We start from the raw sequence: 16,469 nt of genomic DNA on the forward strand, positions 1-16,469 counted from the left end.
GGAGACACTGAGGCCTGAGGGTGAGTGAGTGGGGTGAGTGTGAAGGTTCCCCATAAAAACTCGCACGTACACGCAGAAGCCACCAGACACACTTTCCCCCCGGGGTGTGTTCACACCCAGGTAAATGCACCCACGCGTGAAAATAAAAGCTCCACGCCCTGCTGCCAGGCACGGTTCCTTCCTTCCCTTCCTTCCCTGGCAGGTGGTGCACAGGCCTCTTGACCGTAATCTGGAGGGTGTTTCTGTATTTGCCACGTATAATGCACAGTTTTTTGCTCACATTTTTGAGGGAAACATAAGGATGTGCATCATACATGGGTTTAGTGACTACATTACATACCACGAGTACGATAATGGGCGTAATAATCATCCCGTGGTATATTTACAACAACGTGGTTGCGCAGTATACACGGCAAAATACGGCAGGAGAGAAGGTAAGTTCTGCGAGTAGGAGACACCTGGCGGCGGCGCGGTTCCCTGCGCTGCCACCCTCCGGTCGGCAGGGGGCGCCGCCCTGCCCCGCGCAGCGCTCCGCTCCCTGCCCGGAAGTCCCGCCTCTGCCGGGGGTCAACACCGGTGCGCCCGGAAGATGGCGGCGTCCACGAGTGTGGAGTCGCGGGGCCCCGGCGGCTCCCGGCGGCGCGTGGGTCGCGAGAAGCGTCCCGGCGGGCGCGGGCCTGGGGGCGACAGGGCCGGAACCCTGAAGCGGCTAAAGCTAGCAGTGGAGGAGTTCGTGCAGGCGTTCTCCGAGGGCCAGCCCCCACGCGGCCGCGAGGGGCCCCTGGCGGAGCGGAGCGCGCGGCCGGGCGGCAGGAGGAACCGCAGGGAGCTGAAAAAGGAAAAGCGGCGACTGAAGAAGGCGCGCCGGCTGCAGAGGACTGCGGGCCCCGCGCAGGGCCCGGGCGGCGGGGCCGAGGCAGCGAGCGGGCACCAGGCGGAGGGCGCTAAGGGGTCGGGCGGCCAGACGTCCCCGCCGCGTCGGGCCCCACGGCCGCCACAGGCCTCGCCGCCTCCCCCGGCCCCAGCGAAGGCCAAGGCCTCCCGGGCCAAGAACTCCCCGGCCAAGGCCAAGGCCAAGGCCGCCCCAGCCAGGGCCGCCCCCAGGGGCACCCGGCCCTCGGCCGCCGCCAGCGCCGCTCGGAAACGGGCGCTCCTTGCGGCCAACGAGGAGGAGGACCGAGAGATCCGGAAGCTGGAGCGCTGTCTGGGCTTAAACAAGCGCAGGAGGAAGGGCGACGCCAGCTCTGTGCCTCTCAGCTTCGCCCGCGACGGGCTCGACTACATCCTGGGAGCCCTGGGGTCCGGGGACGGCAGTGGCTTGTATGACAGCAGCAGTGAGGAGGAGGGGGACCCCGGACAGACGGCCCGCGAGAGCGACGGAGAGAGTGTCTCCGGGGGCGGGAGCGACAGCAAGAGCGACGCCGTGGACGGGAGCGACCGGGAGAGCATCGCCGGGGACGGGAGCGACAGCGACAGCGACGCCCGGGACGGGAGCGACCGGGAGAGCATCTCCGGGGACGGGAGCGACGACGACAGCGACGCCCGGGACCGGAGCGGGGAACAAGAGGACGAGCAGGAGCAGGAGGATGTACAGAAGAAAAAGGGAAAACAAGGAGGAGAAGGGAGCGCGAAGGGGAAACGCCGGACGAAGAGAGTCCGCTTTGCGGAGGATGAAGGCAGGCCTGAAAATCCCCCGGAGGATGCTGACGCGGCACAGCAGGTACGGTGGGAACGGGTTCAGTCCCTGGGACTCCCCTCAAAATCACGATGGGGCCAGGGTGTGGGACACAGGGGCCCAATTTGTGTTTGAGCTGAGTGTGGGGAAATCTGTTTATCTGCTATCTGTATGTTTTTAAGTTCCCATCATGAAGAGTTAAGGGAGAAAACCTCTCTCGGGGCCTTTTTTCCCGGGGACTGAAAGGCCATTCGCGCTGGTTGTCCTGAGGGACATCCCCATTCCGGGTTCCTGCCTGGTCTCCAACCCTGACTGTGGCCACCTCCCCCTTGCTTTGCCCCTCGCCCCCCTTCCCTCCCCTAGGGTTTTCCTTCCTACCGCTCGCTCCTGGAGTCTTCGTGAAGCACTGAGCTGATCTGCAGCACTTGTTTCAGCAGTCTCTCCCTGGAGGCCCAGTTCACAGGCCCGGACAGGCCTGCAGGGGCTTCCCCGCCCGGTAAACCGGCTTCACCCCACAAGCGCCTTGAAGGCAGCCAGCGGAATTGCTGTGGCCTTATCACTGCCAGCCCCCACTCCCCATCCACAGTTCTGCTTCCTTTGCATCCAGACCTGCTGTCCACTGTGGTCCGAAGACGACTCAGTGGAAAGTTACAGAAAGAAACCACCCACGGGCTTTGAGTGGGGAGGGGCCCTGAGAAGTGTGACGAGGCCTCCTGCTGTCCGGCTCCATCCAGGGCTGTCCCTTTGTTTGCCACCCACTCTCCGGTCACGTCGCGGCCTCAGGGTCTGAGTGTTCAGGTTGTTTGTCACAGTGTCGTGTTGCTTGTGGCCAGAGAACCGCCATTTCCCTTAACAACGGCCCTGAAGCGGTGGTGCGGTGGTGCTGGCGCCTTGGGTTTGCCAACGGTAGGCCATAAGGTGCTTCCTTCAGGTGGGAAGGTCTGTATGTCAAGGTGAGCGCTGTCTGCGGTCTCAGGCGTCCGCGGGGGCGTGGGACAGGACCCCTGCAGACAAAGGGGGGCTGCCTCCCTGTCACCCCTGCCGGCAAGGCTTCCCTGCTTGTCCGCTCACGTCAGGTGTCGCCGGGACTCTCCCCGTCCCCGGTGGACGAGCTGTCTCGGCCTCTCTCCCTGGCGCCTTTGCGCCCGCACGTGGCGCGGCTCCTGAGTGCTGCTGTGGTTCCCATCGCAGAGCCTTGTTCCCAGCTGCTGCTGGCTCTGCCGCCCAGCCTGTGCAGGCGGGGCCCACATCGTGAGCACCAGGGTCGTGGCAGAGCCGCTGGGTTGGTGCACACTGGCGTGCTTTCTCCAGAGCCTGCGCTCCCTGACGGCGGGGGCCGTCCTTACAGGTGTTTCCTCAGGGCCGTCACTTAGGGGCCAGGACACGTTGGTCCCAGATCACGATTTGTGCACCCGCAGTTGATGGTCTAGGAGAGTGAGCGGTAGATTGTTTTGATTTTATTGTGAAAGTTAGATACTTGTTTTTGACAAGTTTGATATTACCTTAGAACACTTTGCCTGCAAAGCCGGTAGTATGTTCGGTGTGTGCGTGCCGCTGCGTCGTGCCCCCGTAAGTTACACCGGGCAGAGCGTGGACGGTCTGGCTCGGTCGGCAGATCCCCAGGGGCCCAGCCAGCTCTGAGGGACTGCAGAGGGAGCACAGGACAGGGACCCGTGTTTCCGTCAGCGCGGAGGGGGGGCCAGGTGCTGAGCAGCGCTCGCCCCGGGCTGCTCCGGCGCTCGGTGCCTGTCTGACGCCGGCTCGGCAGCCGCGGTCAGTGGGTACAGCTTCCACCAGGTCCTGGGAACATCGCACCCGAGTGTGAAAAGTGAGGGGGAAAGTGGGGTTTGTTCAGTGCAGGTTTCTGTAATGCGTTTCTGTCATTCCCAGCAGCGTCCGAGTGACGACAGCGAGAAGTATGTCCCCCCGCACGTGCGGAGAGCCGAGGAGGCCGTGGACGCCCAGAAACAGGAGGAGAGGCAAAGGCTCCAGAAGCAGGTCCAAGGCCTGATCAACAGGTAACCGCGCGGCACTCTCACGTGGTCGCTGCGAGAAGCCGTGTGTTTTCTGAAAACACGGACCCTGTCCCCGGAACTGGACTGGCGAGGGGTGCGACTGCGCCGCTGATGGGCTCCTTTCGGCTCCTGCCCGGGGCAGCCAGACCCTGCCTGGGGGCGGGGCGCCCACCGTTCCCCTCGGTGCCCGTCAGAGCGGGAGCGCTGTGCGGGTGCCCGGTGGCTGTCGGAGAAGTCCCGGGGGCGGGCGGCAGCCCGGGCCATCCCCTGCCGAGGCGGGGTCACAGCCCAGGGTGGCCTCCCAGTTGGGAGCGGGGTCCTCCCTCCCTGGTCCCCCCGCCCCGGTCGTCAGCCCGTGTGAGCTCTGCAGCGTCGCCCCCTAGGTGAGCGCACAGCCCGGCGCACAGGTGACGCACTGCAGGGCCGCACACCTGAAGCCTGCCTGGTTTTGTCGGCCAGTGTCACCCCAGTGAGTGCAGCTGGCCCGGGCCCCCAGCTCTCCTGCTCCCCCTCATGGTCACCCTCTCCCCCCACCCCCCACCCCCGTTGCTTTTTTAAATGCTTCTTTTTAACGGAAACAAAACTCCGTCTGCGTGGTGCACCTGGAATTGCACCAGACACGCTGTTTTAACATCCTACATGAACTCGGGGTGTGTTGCACCCCCAACCCCGGGAAGCAGGGCGACCTTTTCTCGGTGTCTGGAAACTCGAGATTCCTGTGTCAGCAGAACAATGGGAAGTCGCCGCCAGCAGCATGTGCTGGCCTGCAGGGCAGGTTCTGGGGGACCTGGGGCTGTGGGGGCACCCGTGCAGCGCATGCAGCGCCCGCAGCACCGCCTGGTCTCCCCGGGGGCCCCGGCGCCCCTCGCTGTGGGTGCATGCCCGCGGGAAGACAGCAGCCACGGGGCTGCTGGGGGCTGGGTCACGCGCCGACTGGGCCGGGTTCCGGGGCCAAGGTGGGGACTGTTCGTGGGGCAGCGCGCGCGTGACACTCAGGCTGCACTTCGGGGGCGGGGAGGTTCGGTTTTGGTCCCTGGCGGACGCAGGAAGCGGTTCCTAACAACAGTGCCCCCGCCACTCTCTCCTCACGCCCGTGTGCAGGCTGAGCGAGCCCAACCTGGCGTCCATCAGCGGGCAGCTGGAGGAGTTGTACATGCGGCACAGCCGGAGGGACGTGAGTGACACCCTGACGCGGGCCATCCTGAGCGCCTGTGCCCCGGACTGGGCCGCACCCGGCCGGCTGGTGATGGAGCACGTCCTCCTGGTCAGCGTCCTGCACCGCACAGTGGGCATCGAGGTAGGCCCGGCCTGGGGAGCCCCGCCCGCAGGTGCTGGTCAGCTGCGGCCTTGCATCAGGATACTCTTACCTGTCTTTGGTGTTGGTTTATCTTCCTGGGGTGGCATGGCCTGGCTTGCGTTTTCTCGGGGCCCCTCCAGGGGTTCAGCTCCTGCCCCGCCCCCCCTCCCCCCGGTCTTCCAGATACCCCATCGTTCTGGAGCAGGGGAGTCAGTGAGTTTCACGAGTGGGGAGCATCCCCGGGAGCCTGGGTGGATACGTGCTCGTTCCGGGTGACTGGTGACTTCCGCCTGGACTGGGGACAGAGGACAGACACTGGCTCCCTGTCCTCTGGGCCTTGGGACTCCCCAGCTCTGAAAGCCCCAGCTGCTTGGGGTCGGTCCTCTGAAGTGACAGCTTTGTCTCCAAGAGCTCTCCCTGGCCCACACACGACACCCGGTGCCCGGAGCTGCGAGGTTCAGGGCAGTCAGGGGCTCTGCCGGGCCCCCGCACCCTGCGTCAGAGCGGTGGGCCCTGACCCCGGCGGTTTCAGCTCAGACGGAACTTGGTGCAGCTGCAGTGAGAGCCGTGAGCCCTGATCGCCTGCAGTGTGTCCGGCACTCCCTGGCCCTGGGAGCCTGGGGCCCCTGGTCCGTGTCTCCCTGAACCCTTTGCTGAAGGCACGAAGGAGGCCGGGGGTGACTCGTCCCGGGCAGTCGTAGGGACCTCCCGCTGAGTGGGTGCTGGGCTGTGAGCTCTCCCGCCGCCACGCCCATCAAGCTCCGGCTCTGCAGTGACGAGGTCATCCCCACCGAGTCCAGAGTGTCACGGAGCCCAAGGCGGCAGTGACTGCGCTGCTCTGGAGCCTGTTAAAATCAGAAGTCCCATCTCTGTGGGTTTGTGTTAAAATGTGGAGTCAGAATTAACACACACGCTTGAGCGACTGCAGCGACGTGAACGGTGTTTCTGTTTTTAAATACGTGCTCAGTCGTAGTTTCACCTGAGGCGTTTAACCTCAGTACGTGGAGAGTTCTGGCAGGCTGTGGCATCACTCAACGGCTGTGTTGGCGTGCCGCACGCGTGACGCCAGTCTGTGCCCCTGCAGGTCGGGGCGCACTTCCTGGAGGCCGTGGTGAGGCGGTTCGACGGCGCGTACCGAGCGGGCGGCGCGGGCAAGGAGTGCGACAACCTGCTCACGGTCCTCGCCCACCTGTACGGCTTCCGCGTGGTGCAGTGCCCGCTCGTCTTCGACCTGCTGCGCAGGCTCGTGGGGGCGTTCTCGGAGAAGGACGTGGAGCTGGCCCTGCTGCTGCTGAGGACGGTGGGCTTCGTGCTGAGGAAGGACGACGCGCTGGCCCTCAAGGAGCTGATCGCCGAGGCCCAGGCCAAGGCCCAGGCCGCCCGGGCAGACGGCAGGTTCCAGGACCAGACCCGGGTACGGTGTGCGCCTGGCCTCCCGGCCCCACGCTCAGACTCGGCCCGCGCTCAGAGATGAGCGTGCGGGGCGAATGCCACGACCCGCTCTTCGCGGTCTGTCTGTCGCCTTGTGATGTCGCGGCTTTGTCTCTGACGTGTGAGTGAGCCTTCTCTCTTCACTGAGAACTCGGGTGTTTGGTGGGTTTGGGAAATGATGTGTTTCACACTCCTCCACTCAGAAAGCGTTTGCTGAGAGAGGCCATGTGGCTCGGGGTCAGCACCCCTGGCGTTCTGCTCTGGCCGCCGGACAGCGACGCCACCGCAGTCTTCCACGCCTCGGTTTCCCTCTGGAAAACAGGGCTGGCCATGGCTCCTGCCTCGTTTCCGGTTCTGCCGACTGAGAGGGGCGGGGGACTCGGAAGCCCCTGTGGGATGTCCACGTGGGGCCTGCAGGGGAGCAGGTGGAGGCCATTGCAAGGACCAGGCTTCTGTCCTGGAGGCACCTGGCAGTTCTGAGCAGTGACCTGGAAGTGCAGGTGCTCGGGGTCACTTCGGCCACCACGCAGAGGAGGGAGGGGCTCTGGCAGGGTGGCACCCCTGTGGGGGGGGCTGAGGCGGTGGTAGGGAGGGTCAGCTCCGTCGCAGTGGACGTGAGGGAAGGAGTTAGGACTGACCGGATGTGGGGGTGGGAGGCAGGGTGGGGGGAGGGGCGGGTTCAGCCCAGCCTCTCTGCGTGGGCCTTCAGTGGGCGGCGGCGGCACGTGCGGGGGGGGGGCGGGGGGGGCGGGCCCAGGCTTGAGGTCCCGCACTGACCGTCCCTGGTGCTCCCCGGGAGTGCCGTCTGCGCCCTCGGAGGAGGAGGCCCCCAGGCTGTGGGGTGGGGCCTCGGGGTCGAGCTGGGCTGGCGCTCAGACGCTCGGCTGACGCAGGCACCCGGCTGGGGTGTCCCAGAGGAGCTGCCCCGTGTGGAAGGCCCAGAGGTCAAGTTTGAAACACAGCAGTCCGAAGAGATGAGAAGTGCACCGTGGCTGCCTGGGGGGGAGGGGTTGGTGGGAACGGGCATGCCTGTTAATGAGTTTGAAGCTTCTCCTTGCGGTGGGGGGAGGCAGTGAAATCTTCTAAGACCGGGGAGGGTCGCACCGCCCTGGACACGGTGAGTGTGCGCCTGAAGTGGGTGAGGGGGCCTCAGGAGAGGGCGTCCGGGGCTCTCTGTGCTGGTTGGTCTGCGGCTCTCCTCTAGGTCCGGCTGCGTCTCCCGCCCAAAGGCTGGAGAAGCAGAAAGGCCCGGAGAGGGGACGCGTGACCAGCGGGGGAGAGCAGGGGTGGCGCGGAGCCTGGGGCCGCAGGGGAGGGGCCGGGCACCTGCGGGCGCTGGTCCGCCCCCCGGATGCGGAGGGGGGGGGCGGAGTCTACTGCGCGTGATCACCGTTAAAACGCTGCACACGCTCGCCTGCGCTCCGCTCCGGGGCAGGCGGGTGGAGCCGGCCTGTCTCTCCGCGTGGCGGAGGGAGACGACGGAGCGCGCTCTCTGCCTGCGCGCGCAGGTGCGGTTCATGCTGGAGACCATGCTGGCGCTGCGGAACAACGACGTGCGGAAGATCCCGGGCTACGACCCCGAGCCCGCCGAGCGGCTGCGGAAGCTGCAGGGGGCTCTGGTGAGTCGGCAGGGGTCCCGGGGCCAGCCGGCGGCTGTCGTGTGGCGAGACCCCGGGAGTGGCATGTGTGCGGGGGGTCCCTGTGAGTCGAGCGTCCCCCACACCTAGTCCGCGGGGCTGGACTCGCTGCACGGCAGAATCACGATGGAACCCTCCGGTCGCTTTGGAAGACAGGCCCCAGGGGTGTGAGCGCGGCAGGACGGGGCTCGTCCCTGTGAGCTCCCCGGGCGTTTTCTGTGTGGGGCCACGGCCGAGGGCCCCGCCCTCCCCGGCCAGGGACCGCCCTTCAGCCCACCCTGGGTCAGATCAGAGACCGCTGGCTCCCCCGGGCCCCGGGCCCCGCTCAGCCGCATTCCCACCGCCAGCCAGTGCAGCCCCCCTGTGGCCCCGAGCGTCTGCCCTGCTGTGACGACTCCCCAGAGACCGAGGCTTGGGAGGACAGACCCGGAGCCCTCAGACACCCGCCCGGGAGCGTGCCTGTCACCGGGCGTTACTCCGGACAGCAGGGCCCGGCTGTCAGTGACACGTAACGGTGCATGCTCAGCCAAAGCGCCGTCGTCAGGAGCAGAAGGTGGGGGGGGCCCAGACAGCCGGGACCGGCTGCAGCGTCTCACCTGCTGTGTTTCCTTCCGGCAGGTGCGCGGCACTGGCTCGGGCACAGACTCTCAGCTGCGCGTGTCCTGGGACAGCGTCCTCAACGCCCCACAGACTGGGCGCTGGTGGATCGTGGGATCCGCCTGGAGCGGGACCCCAATGATCGACAGCAGCCAGCACAAGGCCCCGCAGGAGCCGCCGGCGGGCACGGTATGCGACCCCCGCCACTGCCCCCTCGGCGCCGCGGCTCTCCCTGGGGCAGCTGCCTCGCAGTTCGTTGGATGTTACCCGGGTGGGCAGTTGGGGGCCTTTTGAAGGCCTTGTAGAGGTTGCTATGGTTTTGTGACAGTTTGGTTCAATTTCTGGTGTTGCTTTTTAAAGGATGTGTTTTAAGTCCCAGAAAACATCGAGTGAAAGAGTTACAGGCCCAGAACATCACAATGTGGCTGCAGATAGATCCACTCTTGTCGTGTAGACACGTTGCCACCTGAACGTGGCGGCCGGGCCATCAGCCCGAGTTTCGGGTGGACAGGGCGCTGGGCCCTGCCTGGTGATTTAGCGCTGACCGAAGTCCGCGTGGTGGGCAGGGTTCCTCCCCGCCCCAACCCCTCTCTGCGTCCCGGGGCCCATGTCACATGCGCCGCCTGGCTCTCCTGGCCTCGGCCCCTTGCCGCAGACGTGCTGCCTCCTGGCTCAGGCTGCCAGCGGGCGCTGCCACGGGCCGTCCCCACCTGGGCCGCCGTGTCCTTCTGGTGGACTCGTCCCCTGGGGAGTCACGAGAATGAAAATGGGGCGTTCACGTACTTCTGTGCACCCGCCGTTTTCAGTCACGCTCGGGTGGGGCCGCAGAGCCGCGCATGCCGTGTCTCAGAAACCTGACCCAGCGGCCCCGGCCGCACCGGAGCAGCAGGCTCGCTGACCCCGGCGAGTGACCCATGTTCCGGCCGCCCCTCTTCCCAGGTCAGCGCCAAGATGCTGGAGCTCGCCCGGAAGCAGAGGATGAACACGGACGTCAGGAGAAGCATCTTCTGCACAATCATGAGCAGCGAGGACTTCCTGGACGCGTTCGAGAAGCTCCTGAAGTGCGTGCCCGTGAGCGCTGCGCCCGGGTGGGCGGGCGGGCAGGCGTCCGGCCAGGGGCTGCGTCCGGGCCGGGCTGCCCCGCGGCCGCTGGCCGTCCCGCGTTGTGGTGCAGTCTCGTGAGAGCGACCAGGGGACCGGCTGGCAGTTCCCGGTGGTTGTGGTGAACTGCTTAAAATCTCCAGATTAGAAGTGTTCTTCTTACAGTGAGTTTAGGACTGCCTCGCGTAGTTCCTGTCAACAGTTGCAGGGTGATTTTAAAAGTGCGTGTGTGGTGTTTACGAGGCGCTGCTAAACGTGTCTAGCCCTTCTTTGCCTCAAATCCGGGGTGAGACAGAGGGGCGTGTCCCAGGACGTGTCCTAGGATTCGTGTGGGACGCTGGCCCACACCTGGCCCTGCCCTGGGCGGGGCTCGTCTCTGGACAGCCAGTGCCGGCTTGGACCCGGCCCTGAGGGCCCACAGCCGAGTGTCAGTCCTGCCTCCTGTCACTCGGGACCGGCCACAGGCCTTTGTCGCCAGCACAGGACTCAGGTCGGTGTCCCCTCCACGGGCACCACAGTCAGAAACAGGCCGGAGGTGCTGGGGATGGGACCGGGCCTGTGGCTCCTGTCTTGTTACTGCCACCCCCTGCTCGGCTCCCTTTTAACCAAACTGCCAGGTGGTGTGATTCTCTGAAAAGTTTTGCCTTAAACCTGTTAAGATTTTTTTTAAGATTTTATTTATTTGTTTTTAGAGAGGGAAGGGAGGGAGAAAGAGAGAGAGAAACATCAATGTGCAGTTGCTGGCGGCTGTGGCCTGCAACCGAGGCATGTGCCCTGACTGGGCATCGAACCTGCGATGCTTTGGTTCGCAGCCCGAGCTCAATCCACTGAGCTACGCCAGCCAGGGCCAAGATTTTTTTTTTAAGATTTTATTTATTTTTAGAAATAGGGGAAGGGAAGGAGAAAGGAAGAGAAACATGCATGTATGAAAAATGCATTGATTGCTTGCCTCTTGCACACGCCCCTACTGGGGACCTGGCCTGCAGCCCAGGCATGTGTCCTGACTGGGAATCGAACCAGTGACCTTTTGGTTCGCAGGCTGGGGCTCAGTCCACTGAGCCATAGCAGCCGGGGCAGCCTGTGCGGCTCTGGCAAGGTGAGACGGCTCCGCCGCTGCTGTGTGTGCTCCGCAGGCTCGGGCTCAAGGACCAGCAGGAGCGGGAGGTGGTGCACGTGCTCGTGGACTGCTGCCTGCAGGAGAGGAGCTACAACCCTTTCTACGCCTTCCTGGCCAGCAAGCTCTGCAGCTACGAGAGGAGGTTCCAGGTGACTGGGCGGTCCCCGGGCCCGCAGGTCCCTGCGCCGCGCTGTCCTCGTCCGAGGTCTCTGCCGGCCTGAGGGACACGCTGTGCAGCTCTCCCTGTGGGCCGCCCACCGCACGTCGGGGAGGGCAGTGCGGGGGCCCCAGAGTCCCGTCCGCAGGCCCCTGCACACGACGTTCCCGGAGAGTCGGTCTCGCGGTTCGTCGCGTTCCAACCTCCTCCTCCTTCCGTTCCCACGGTAGATGACTTTCCAGTTCAGCATCTGGGACAAGTTTCGGGACTTGGAGAACTTGCCAGCCACTAGCTCCTCCAACCTGGTTCACCTGGTGGCCCACTTGTTGAAGACGAAGTCCCTTCCCCTTTCCATCCTCAAGGTTTGTGTGACGGGTGACCGGACTGAGGGCGATGAGAACGGTGACACGGGCACTGGTGTTGGTCCCCGAAGGCGGCACACAGAGTGCCCCTGTCGTCCCGACCTCAGAGCCCGGCGGGGTCGGCCCTCAGTGTGGTTGGCCGGTCAGTCAAGGCCCCGGGGCCGCGGTCTGCCCGCTGAGCGGGTCTGTGTCGGCCGTGGGCTCCCGTGGGTGCGGCCTGACGACTGGCCCTGCAAAGCCACTGCCAGGCAGGGAGTGGCGGGGGGCACGGAGGTGCCAGTCTCCCAGAGCGGCAGCATGGTGGCCTCGGCCCCTCCCCCGCCCACGGGGCTCACGGCCTATGACAGGCAGGCACCAGGGTGGGGTCTGCGGGGGCCGGTGAAGCCTGGACACGGAGAGGGGGTTCCAGGCAGCCCGCTGGGCTGGGGCCGCACACCCTGCACACGTGGCCTTGGAGGAGAGCCCTGGGGGTCCGCAAGGGCCTGGGCCTGGGTCCCCGAGCCGTCTCCTCCCTGCCCCCCGGGCCCACAGCACCATGGTTTCCCGAGTGTCCACTTGCTCGGGGTGACCTGGGTGGCCTTGGGGTGTGCTGTTGGGTTTCGGCCACGGACTGAAGCTGAGGGCTGGGCCGCGCACGGCCGCCCCCTTACCTGCAGGGGGTCGCGCCAGGACCCCGTGGGTGCCCGGAGCCACAGTCAGTGCCGGACCCCCGGGCGCTGCGCTTTCTCCCCCACGTGCGTCTGCGGTGAGGTCAGCGTGCGGATCCGGCCCTCGGAGAGGCGCACGGCATCAGCTCCTCGTGCAGCGGAGCGCCAGGCCGCTGTGGGCCTCACGGCCGCGTGGCAGGAGGGCACCCTCTGCTCCAGGTCCTCCTGCGTCACGGAGCCGCGGCGACGTCAGAGGTTGTGTTTGGACCTCGGTCGGCCGCGGTGACTGGAAGCGAGGCAGATGCAGCCCAGCCGGGGGCCGGGGGACTGCTGGGCCGCTTTCCGAGGGGGCGACTCGGCAAGGAGTTCAGCCCGCCGCCGCTGGAGCGGACCTCGTCCCTAGCTCAGCTCAGCTCCAGAGGCCGAGTGCCTCGCTGTGCAGCGCACACCCCAGCAGCTGTGTGCGGGGCCTCCCGCGGCCCTGTGCCCCGCAGACACGGCCACCGCCTGCGGCTGGACGTGGCCTCCCTGAAGGGCGGGTGGCTCGCTCTGACTGTATCCGGGACCTGCCGGAAAGCACCAGCTCGGTCAGTGCCACTGTGCTTCTCTGTGTCCTGGCCCTGTCAGGTGGTCGAGTTCAGCGAACTGGACAAGCCCAGAGTCCACTTTCTGCGGAGCGTGCTGTACATGCTGCTGATGGAAACAGAAGCTGAAGACCTGGGTGTGATCTTCGCCAGGTGGGTGCTCCCTGCTCCAGCGCAGCGTGGGGCGGAGCCGAGGGGCCGGGCTCCCTCCGCTGGGGCGGGCGGCGGGCGGAGCAGCCGGTGGCCCTGCAGCCTCGGGCCCGTGGTTCTCCCTCCTGTCCCACCTGTCAGAGTCCGGGCACGGGAACCCGTCTGGCAGGGTGCCCGAGGCGCCCCTGGGGAGCTCTCCCTCTGGAAGACCCCAGGCCCCGTCTCCCTGCCCGAGCCTCGGCCGAGCTGACGGTCGGCGCGGTTCCGTTCCAGGGTGTCCGACAACCCGAAGCTGGGCATGCTGCGCGAGGGCCTGAAGCTCTTCATCGGCCACTTCCTGCTGAAGGGTGCGCAGGCACCCCGCAGCCCTGAGGAGGCCAGCGCGCTGCGGGAACGGGCGGAGCTCTCCACCCGGGCGCTGCAGGGCAGGGCCGCGCTGAGGATGTAGGGTGGCCGGGGCCTGTGTGCGGCTCCACAGACTGGGGCGGGGAGAGGAGAGCCCCCCACGGCCCGGCCCACTGTGCTCCAGCTGCTGCGTTCTGAGACGTTTCTGGATCCCAGGCTGTGCGTGTGCTGTAGACACTCGTGTGCGTGTGGGAGGCGCGGGCCGGCACGGGACAGGGCTCTCTCAGTGACGAGACAGGCGGCGTGCACATGTGGGCGCACGAGTGTGCCCCTCGCTTCTGCGTAGACGGACGAGGCGGGCCGCGGGAGGGGGCAGTTAGTGACAGAGACGGGGGCTCGATCCCCACGTGCCTGTCAGTGCAGAGTTCAGAGACCGCCGGTGACGCGTGGTGCCTGCCCCTCTGCTGAGTGTGAGGCGTTGGGCACACACATGTCCGGGACCGTCAGTGGCGGCCAGGCGTGGCCCCGTGTGTGTGTGTGTGTGTGTGTGTGTGTGTGTGTGTGCGCGCGGGCCGTGCGACTCGGCGAGGCGCGGGCCGTTGTGCACTGCCCTGAACCCCCTCAAGGGGCTTCCGGGGACCGGTGCTGGGCAGCGACTGGGGTTCGGGGGACTGGTGCCCGCCGGGACCAGCCTGCACCCAGTGAGGCGCACGCCACCTGCGGACAGCTGAGCCTGTGGCGCCCCTGCCCCCCGCCGAGAGTCCCGCGTGTCCGCACTTTCGGCCCTCAGGTGTGCATCCCTCCCAGGCGCCGTGGGCCCGACGTGACCGTCACCCTTGGTGGGCACAGGGGGTGCCGTGTGCCCAGGAGAGAACCGGTCATGCCGCATGCACACGAGCTGCCCTCCGCGGCAGCCACATGGGCAGCTGCCCGGCCTGAGGGAGCCCCCGTCGGGCCCCCTCCTCACACCCTCACGCAGCACCGACCACCCTGTGGCAGCTCGGGGCCGGGACCTGGCATGCGTCCCGAGGTATGCGGGCACCTGACCTGGCGGACCAGTCTGACCGTGCAGGAGACACCGGGAACCCGGAGCCGGTGCCCTGCCTGCCGCTGCCCCCGGGGCCCAAGTGCACGGGACAGCCGCGTCCCCGCAGGCTCGGGGCCTGGGCGGCGAGAGGGCTGAGAGGTGGAGGGCGCTGCTGGCCGGTGACCGGGTGTGAGGCCGGTGCCACCCGAGGGGCCGGGGCCGGAGTGTCCGCCCGCTCTGGCACAGGCTCCCGTGTCCTCGTGGGTGACTGTTCGCGCTGACGGGGATGCGGGCCCCAAGCTCAGCCGGGTGGTCCCTGCGACCTGCTGGTCACAGGTGACGCCACAGGCCCAGAGCGCAGGCGGGGGGGTGGTTTCTGAGACGCCCTCACAGACGGGCCTCGGAAGCCTGCGCCCGTGAGTGAAGGGCCGGGCGGGCGGGAAGCTTCCAAGGACCGGCCGCCCTCGTCCAGGTCGGGGTGTGGCCCTGTGGGGCCTGTGGAGGTCGGGATCGAGGGCGCAGGCCACCGCTCCAGGGGTGGCCCGAGGACCCTGGCGGAGAGTGGAGGGTGAGGAAGGGGACGAGACCCCGGAGCCCGCCCGAGTGTCTGATGCAGGCCGAGCGCCCGGGCCGGGAGTCAGCAGAGTGGGGCACGGCGCAGGCCCAGCGGCCCCGGGGCGGGCGGGTGGGGGGGGCAGGCAGTGTCCCTGGGGCCCCTGAAGAGCCTCCTGACGGAGCCCGAGGGGAGGCCCCAGGCGGCCGGTCTTCCTGGGAACGTGCAGAGGCCTGGGAACGGGAGCCCCGCCGTTTCTCACCCTGTCCGGTGCCCCCAACTGCCCGGCCAGAAGGGCGGGCCCACGAGGTGCCATTTGTCTCTCGGGGCGCCGGGCGGACGGTAAGAAGTGAAGCTGGCGAGATAAGGCGGTGACAGGGAGACGGGGTTGGCTCGGAGCTCGCTGCGGGGGCCTCGGGGGCCTGCGGGCGGGGGTGTCCGGAAGACAAAGCCTCGAGTGTCCCGTCCCAGAGCGGGCGTGCGGCCTTGAGCGCGGCCAGCGGGGGCGTGTGGGCCCCCGATCCCCCGTGGGCGCATCCGGCCGCTGCTTTCCCACTCCCCCACCCACCCACCGCCCAGCTCCCTTCACTCCCGCCCCCAGGAGCCAGCTCGAGACCCCTCTGCTGGCCCCTGGGGCTCCTGTGTGACCCCCAGCCCCTCGCCTGGGCCTGCTGCCCGCTGGCCCACGGCTGGAGCGGGGACCCGGACGCCCCTCAGTGGGCCGAGCTCAGCCCAGACCCGGGGAGGGACTCCGCTCTGGCCCGAGGGAAACGGGCAGGTTTGAAAACCGTCCTCCGGCCCCGGCTGGTGCGGCTCGGGGGGGCTGAGCGCCAGCCTGTGCACTGAAGGGTCACCGGTTCAATTCCCAGCCAGGTCACAGGGCCAGGGCTATGGGCCAGGCCCCCAGTATGGGGCGTCGTGGAAGAAGCAACAGATCCGTGATCCCCTCTCTGTAAAAGCTAAATAAAATATTTTCTAAGAAACCGTTCTCCGTAGAAAGTCACGTGTACGGACTACTCGTTTCGTCTCGTCAGAAGTGTTTCCAGAGAAGGAGGGCCGGGCCTTCCCCTTCGTCCTGCGGCCGGCCCCGGCGGACCCCACGCTCGCTCCTCCTCTCCCGGTCACGCGGGTCGGGCGGGGCGGGTGCCCCGCTTCGAGCACACGGGACACGGTCTGCTGTGTTACCGTGGTGGCACACCCGCTTCTGTTCGCCTGCACACGCAGACACGCACGTCTGCACACGTGCGTTTCGGCAGGATCGCTGGGGAGCGCAGATGTCAGGACACCCGACTCCTGCACCTCCGCCCGTGTCCCCCGAGGCAGGGTGCCCACTGGTGCTGACCGTCCCGCCGGCACACCCGCGTCCGCGCGGCCTCGACGGGCCAGGCGTGACGCCCCAGCTTCCCCTGCCGTGGCGTCACCTCGTCCGTGGCTGTTTTTAAAAAGACCCGGCACCAGCCTGTGTGGCCCTGTTCCTACTGGGTGACGTGCACCCCGTGCCCCCAGCATGCGGGCCAGCCAGTCGTGAAACACGGGACCGAGAGCACCCGACCTGCCAGCGCCGACACCGGCCCAGCGTGGACGGCCAGGCCCAGCGGCCGCCCTGTGCAGCGCCGCACCACGCCCTGGGGTCGGTGTGGCCACGATGTCTCCCACGGCTGTGCGGGTGGGTGGGTGGGCGGCCGGAGCGACAGCAGGTGTCTTCCCGGGAAGCAGGCTGCGGGCACCGAGGGCCACCGGGCCACACCGCACTCCCTCCTTCACACCGATCTCC

The 16,469-nt window shown here is 67.1% G+C and overlaps 1 protein-coding gene across 2 annotated transcripts; it reads left to right on the top strand.

Annotated features, from left to right (window-relative positions):
• The first annotated feature begins 579 nt into the window (after positions 1–579).
• On the top strand, positions 580–15,694 carry NOM1 (nucleolar protein with MIF4G domain 1). 2 transcript variants are annotated; one of them, XM_045837818.1, is made up of 11 exons: positions 580–1,720; positions 3,566–3,693; positions 4,792–4,987; positions 6,072–6,401; positions 7,927–8,037; positions 8,674–8,841; positions 9,592–9,713; positions 10,887–11,019; positions 11,258–11,389; positions 12,664–12,773; positions 13,044–15,694. In XM_045837818.1, the coding sequence occupies exons 1-11, from the start codon at positions 590–592 to the stop codon at positions 13,216–13,218; spliced, it is 2,736 nt and encodes a 911-aa protein (XP_045693774.1). In that variant the 5' UTR covers positions 580–589; the 3' UTR covers positions 13,219–15,694. The 2 variants fall into 2 exon arrangements, with proteins under 2 accessions (XP_045693774.1, XP_045693775.1); XM_045837819.1 differs by having other exon boundaries at positions 3,569–3,693.
• Positions 15,695–16,469: the final 775 nt, after the last annotated feature.

This window comes from Phyllostomus hastatus, unplaced genomic scaffold (genome assembly GCF_019186645.2).
Source record: "Phyllostomus hastatus isolate PE091 unplaced genomic scaffold, TTU_PhHast_1.1 phas_contig_244, whole genome shotgun sequence".
Taxonomy (NCBI): Eukaryota; Metazoa; Chordata; class Mammalia; order Chiroptera; family Phyllostomidae; genus Phyllostomus; species Phyllostomus hastatus.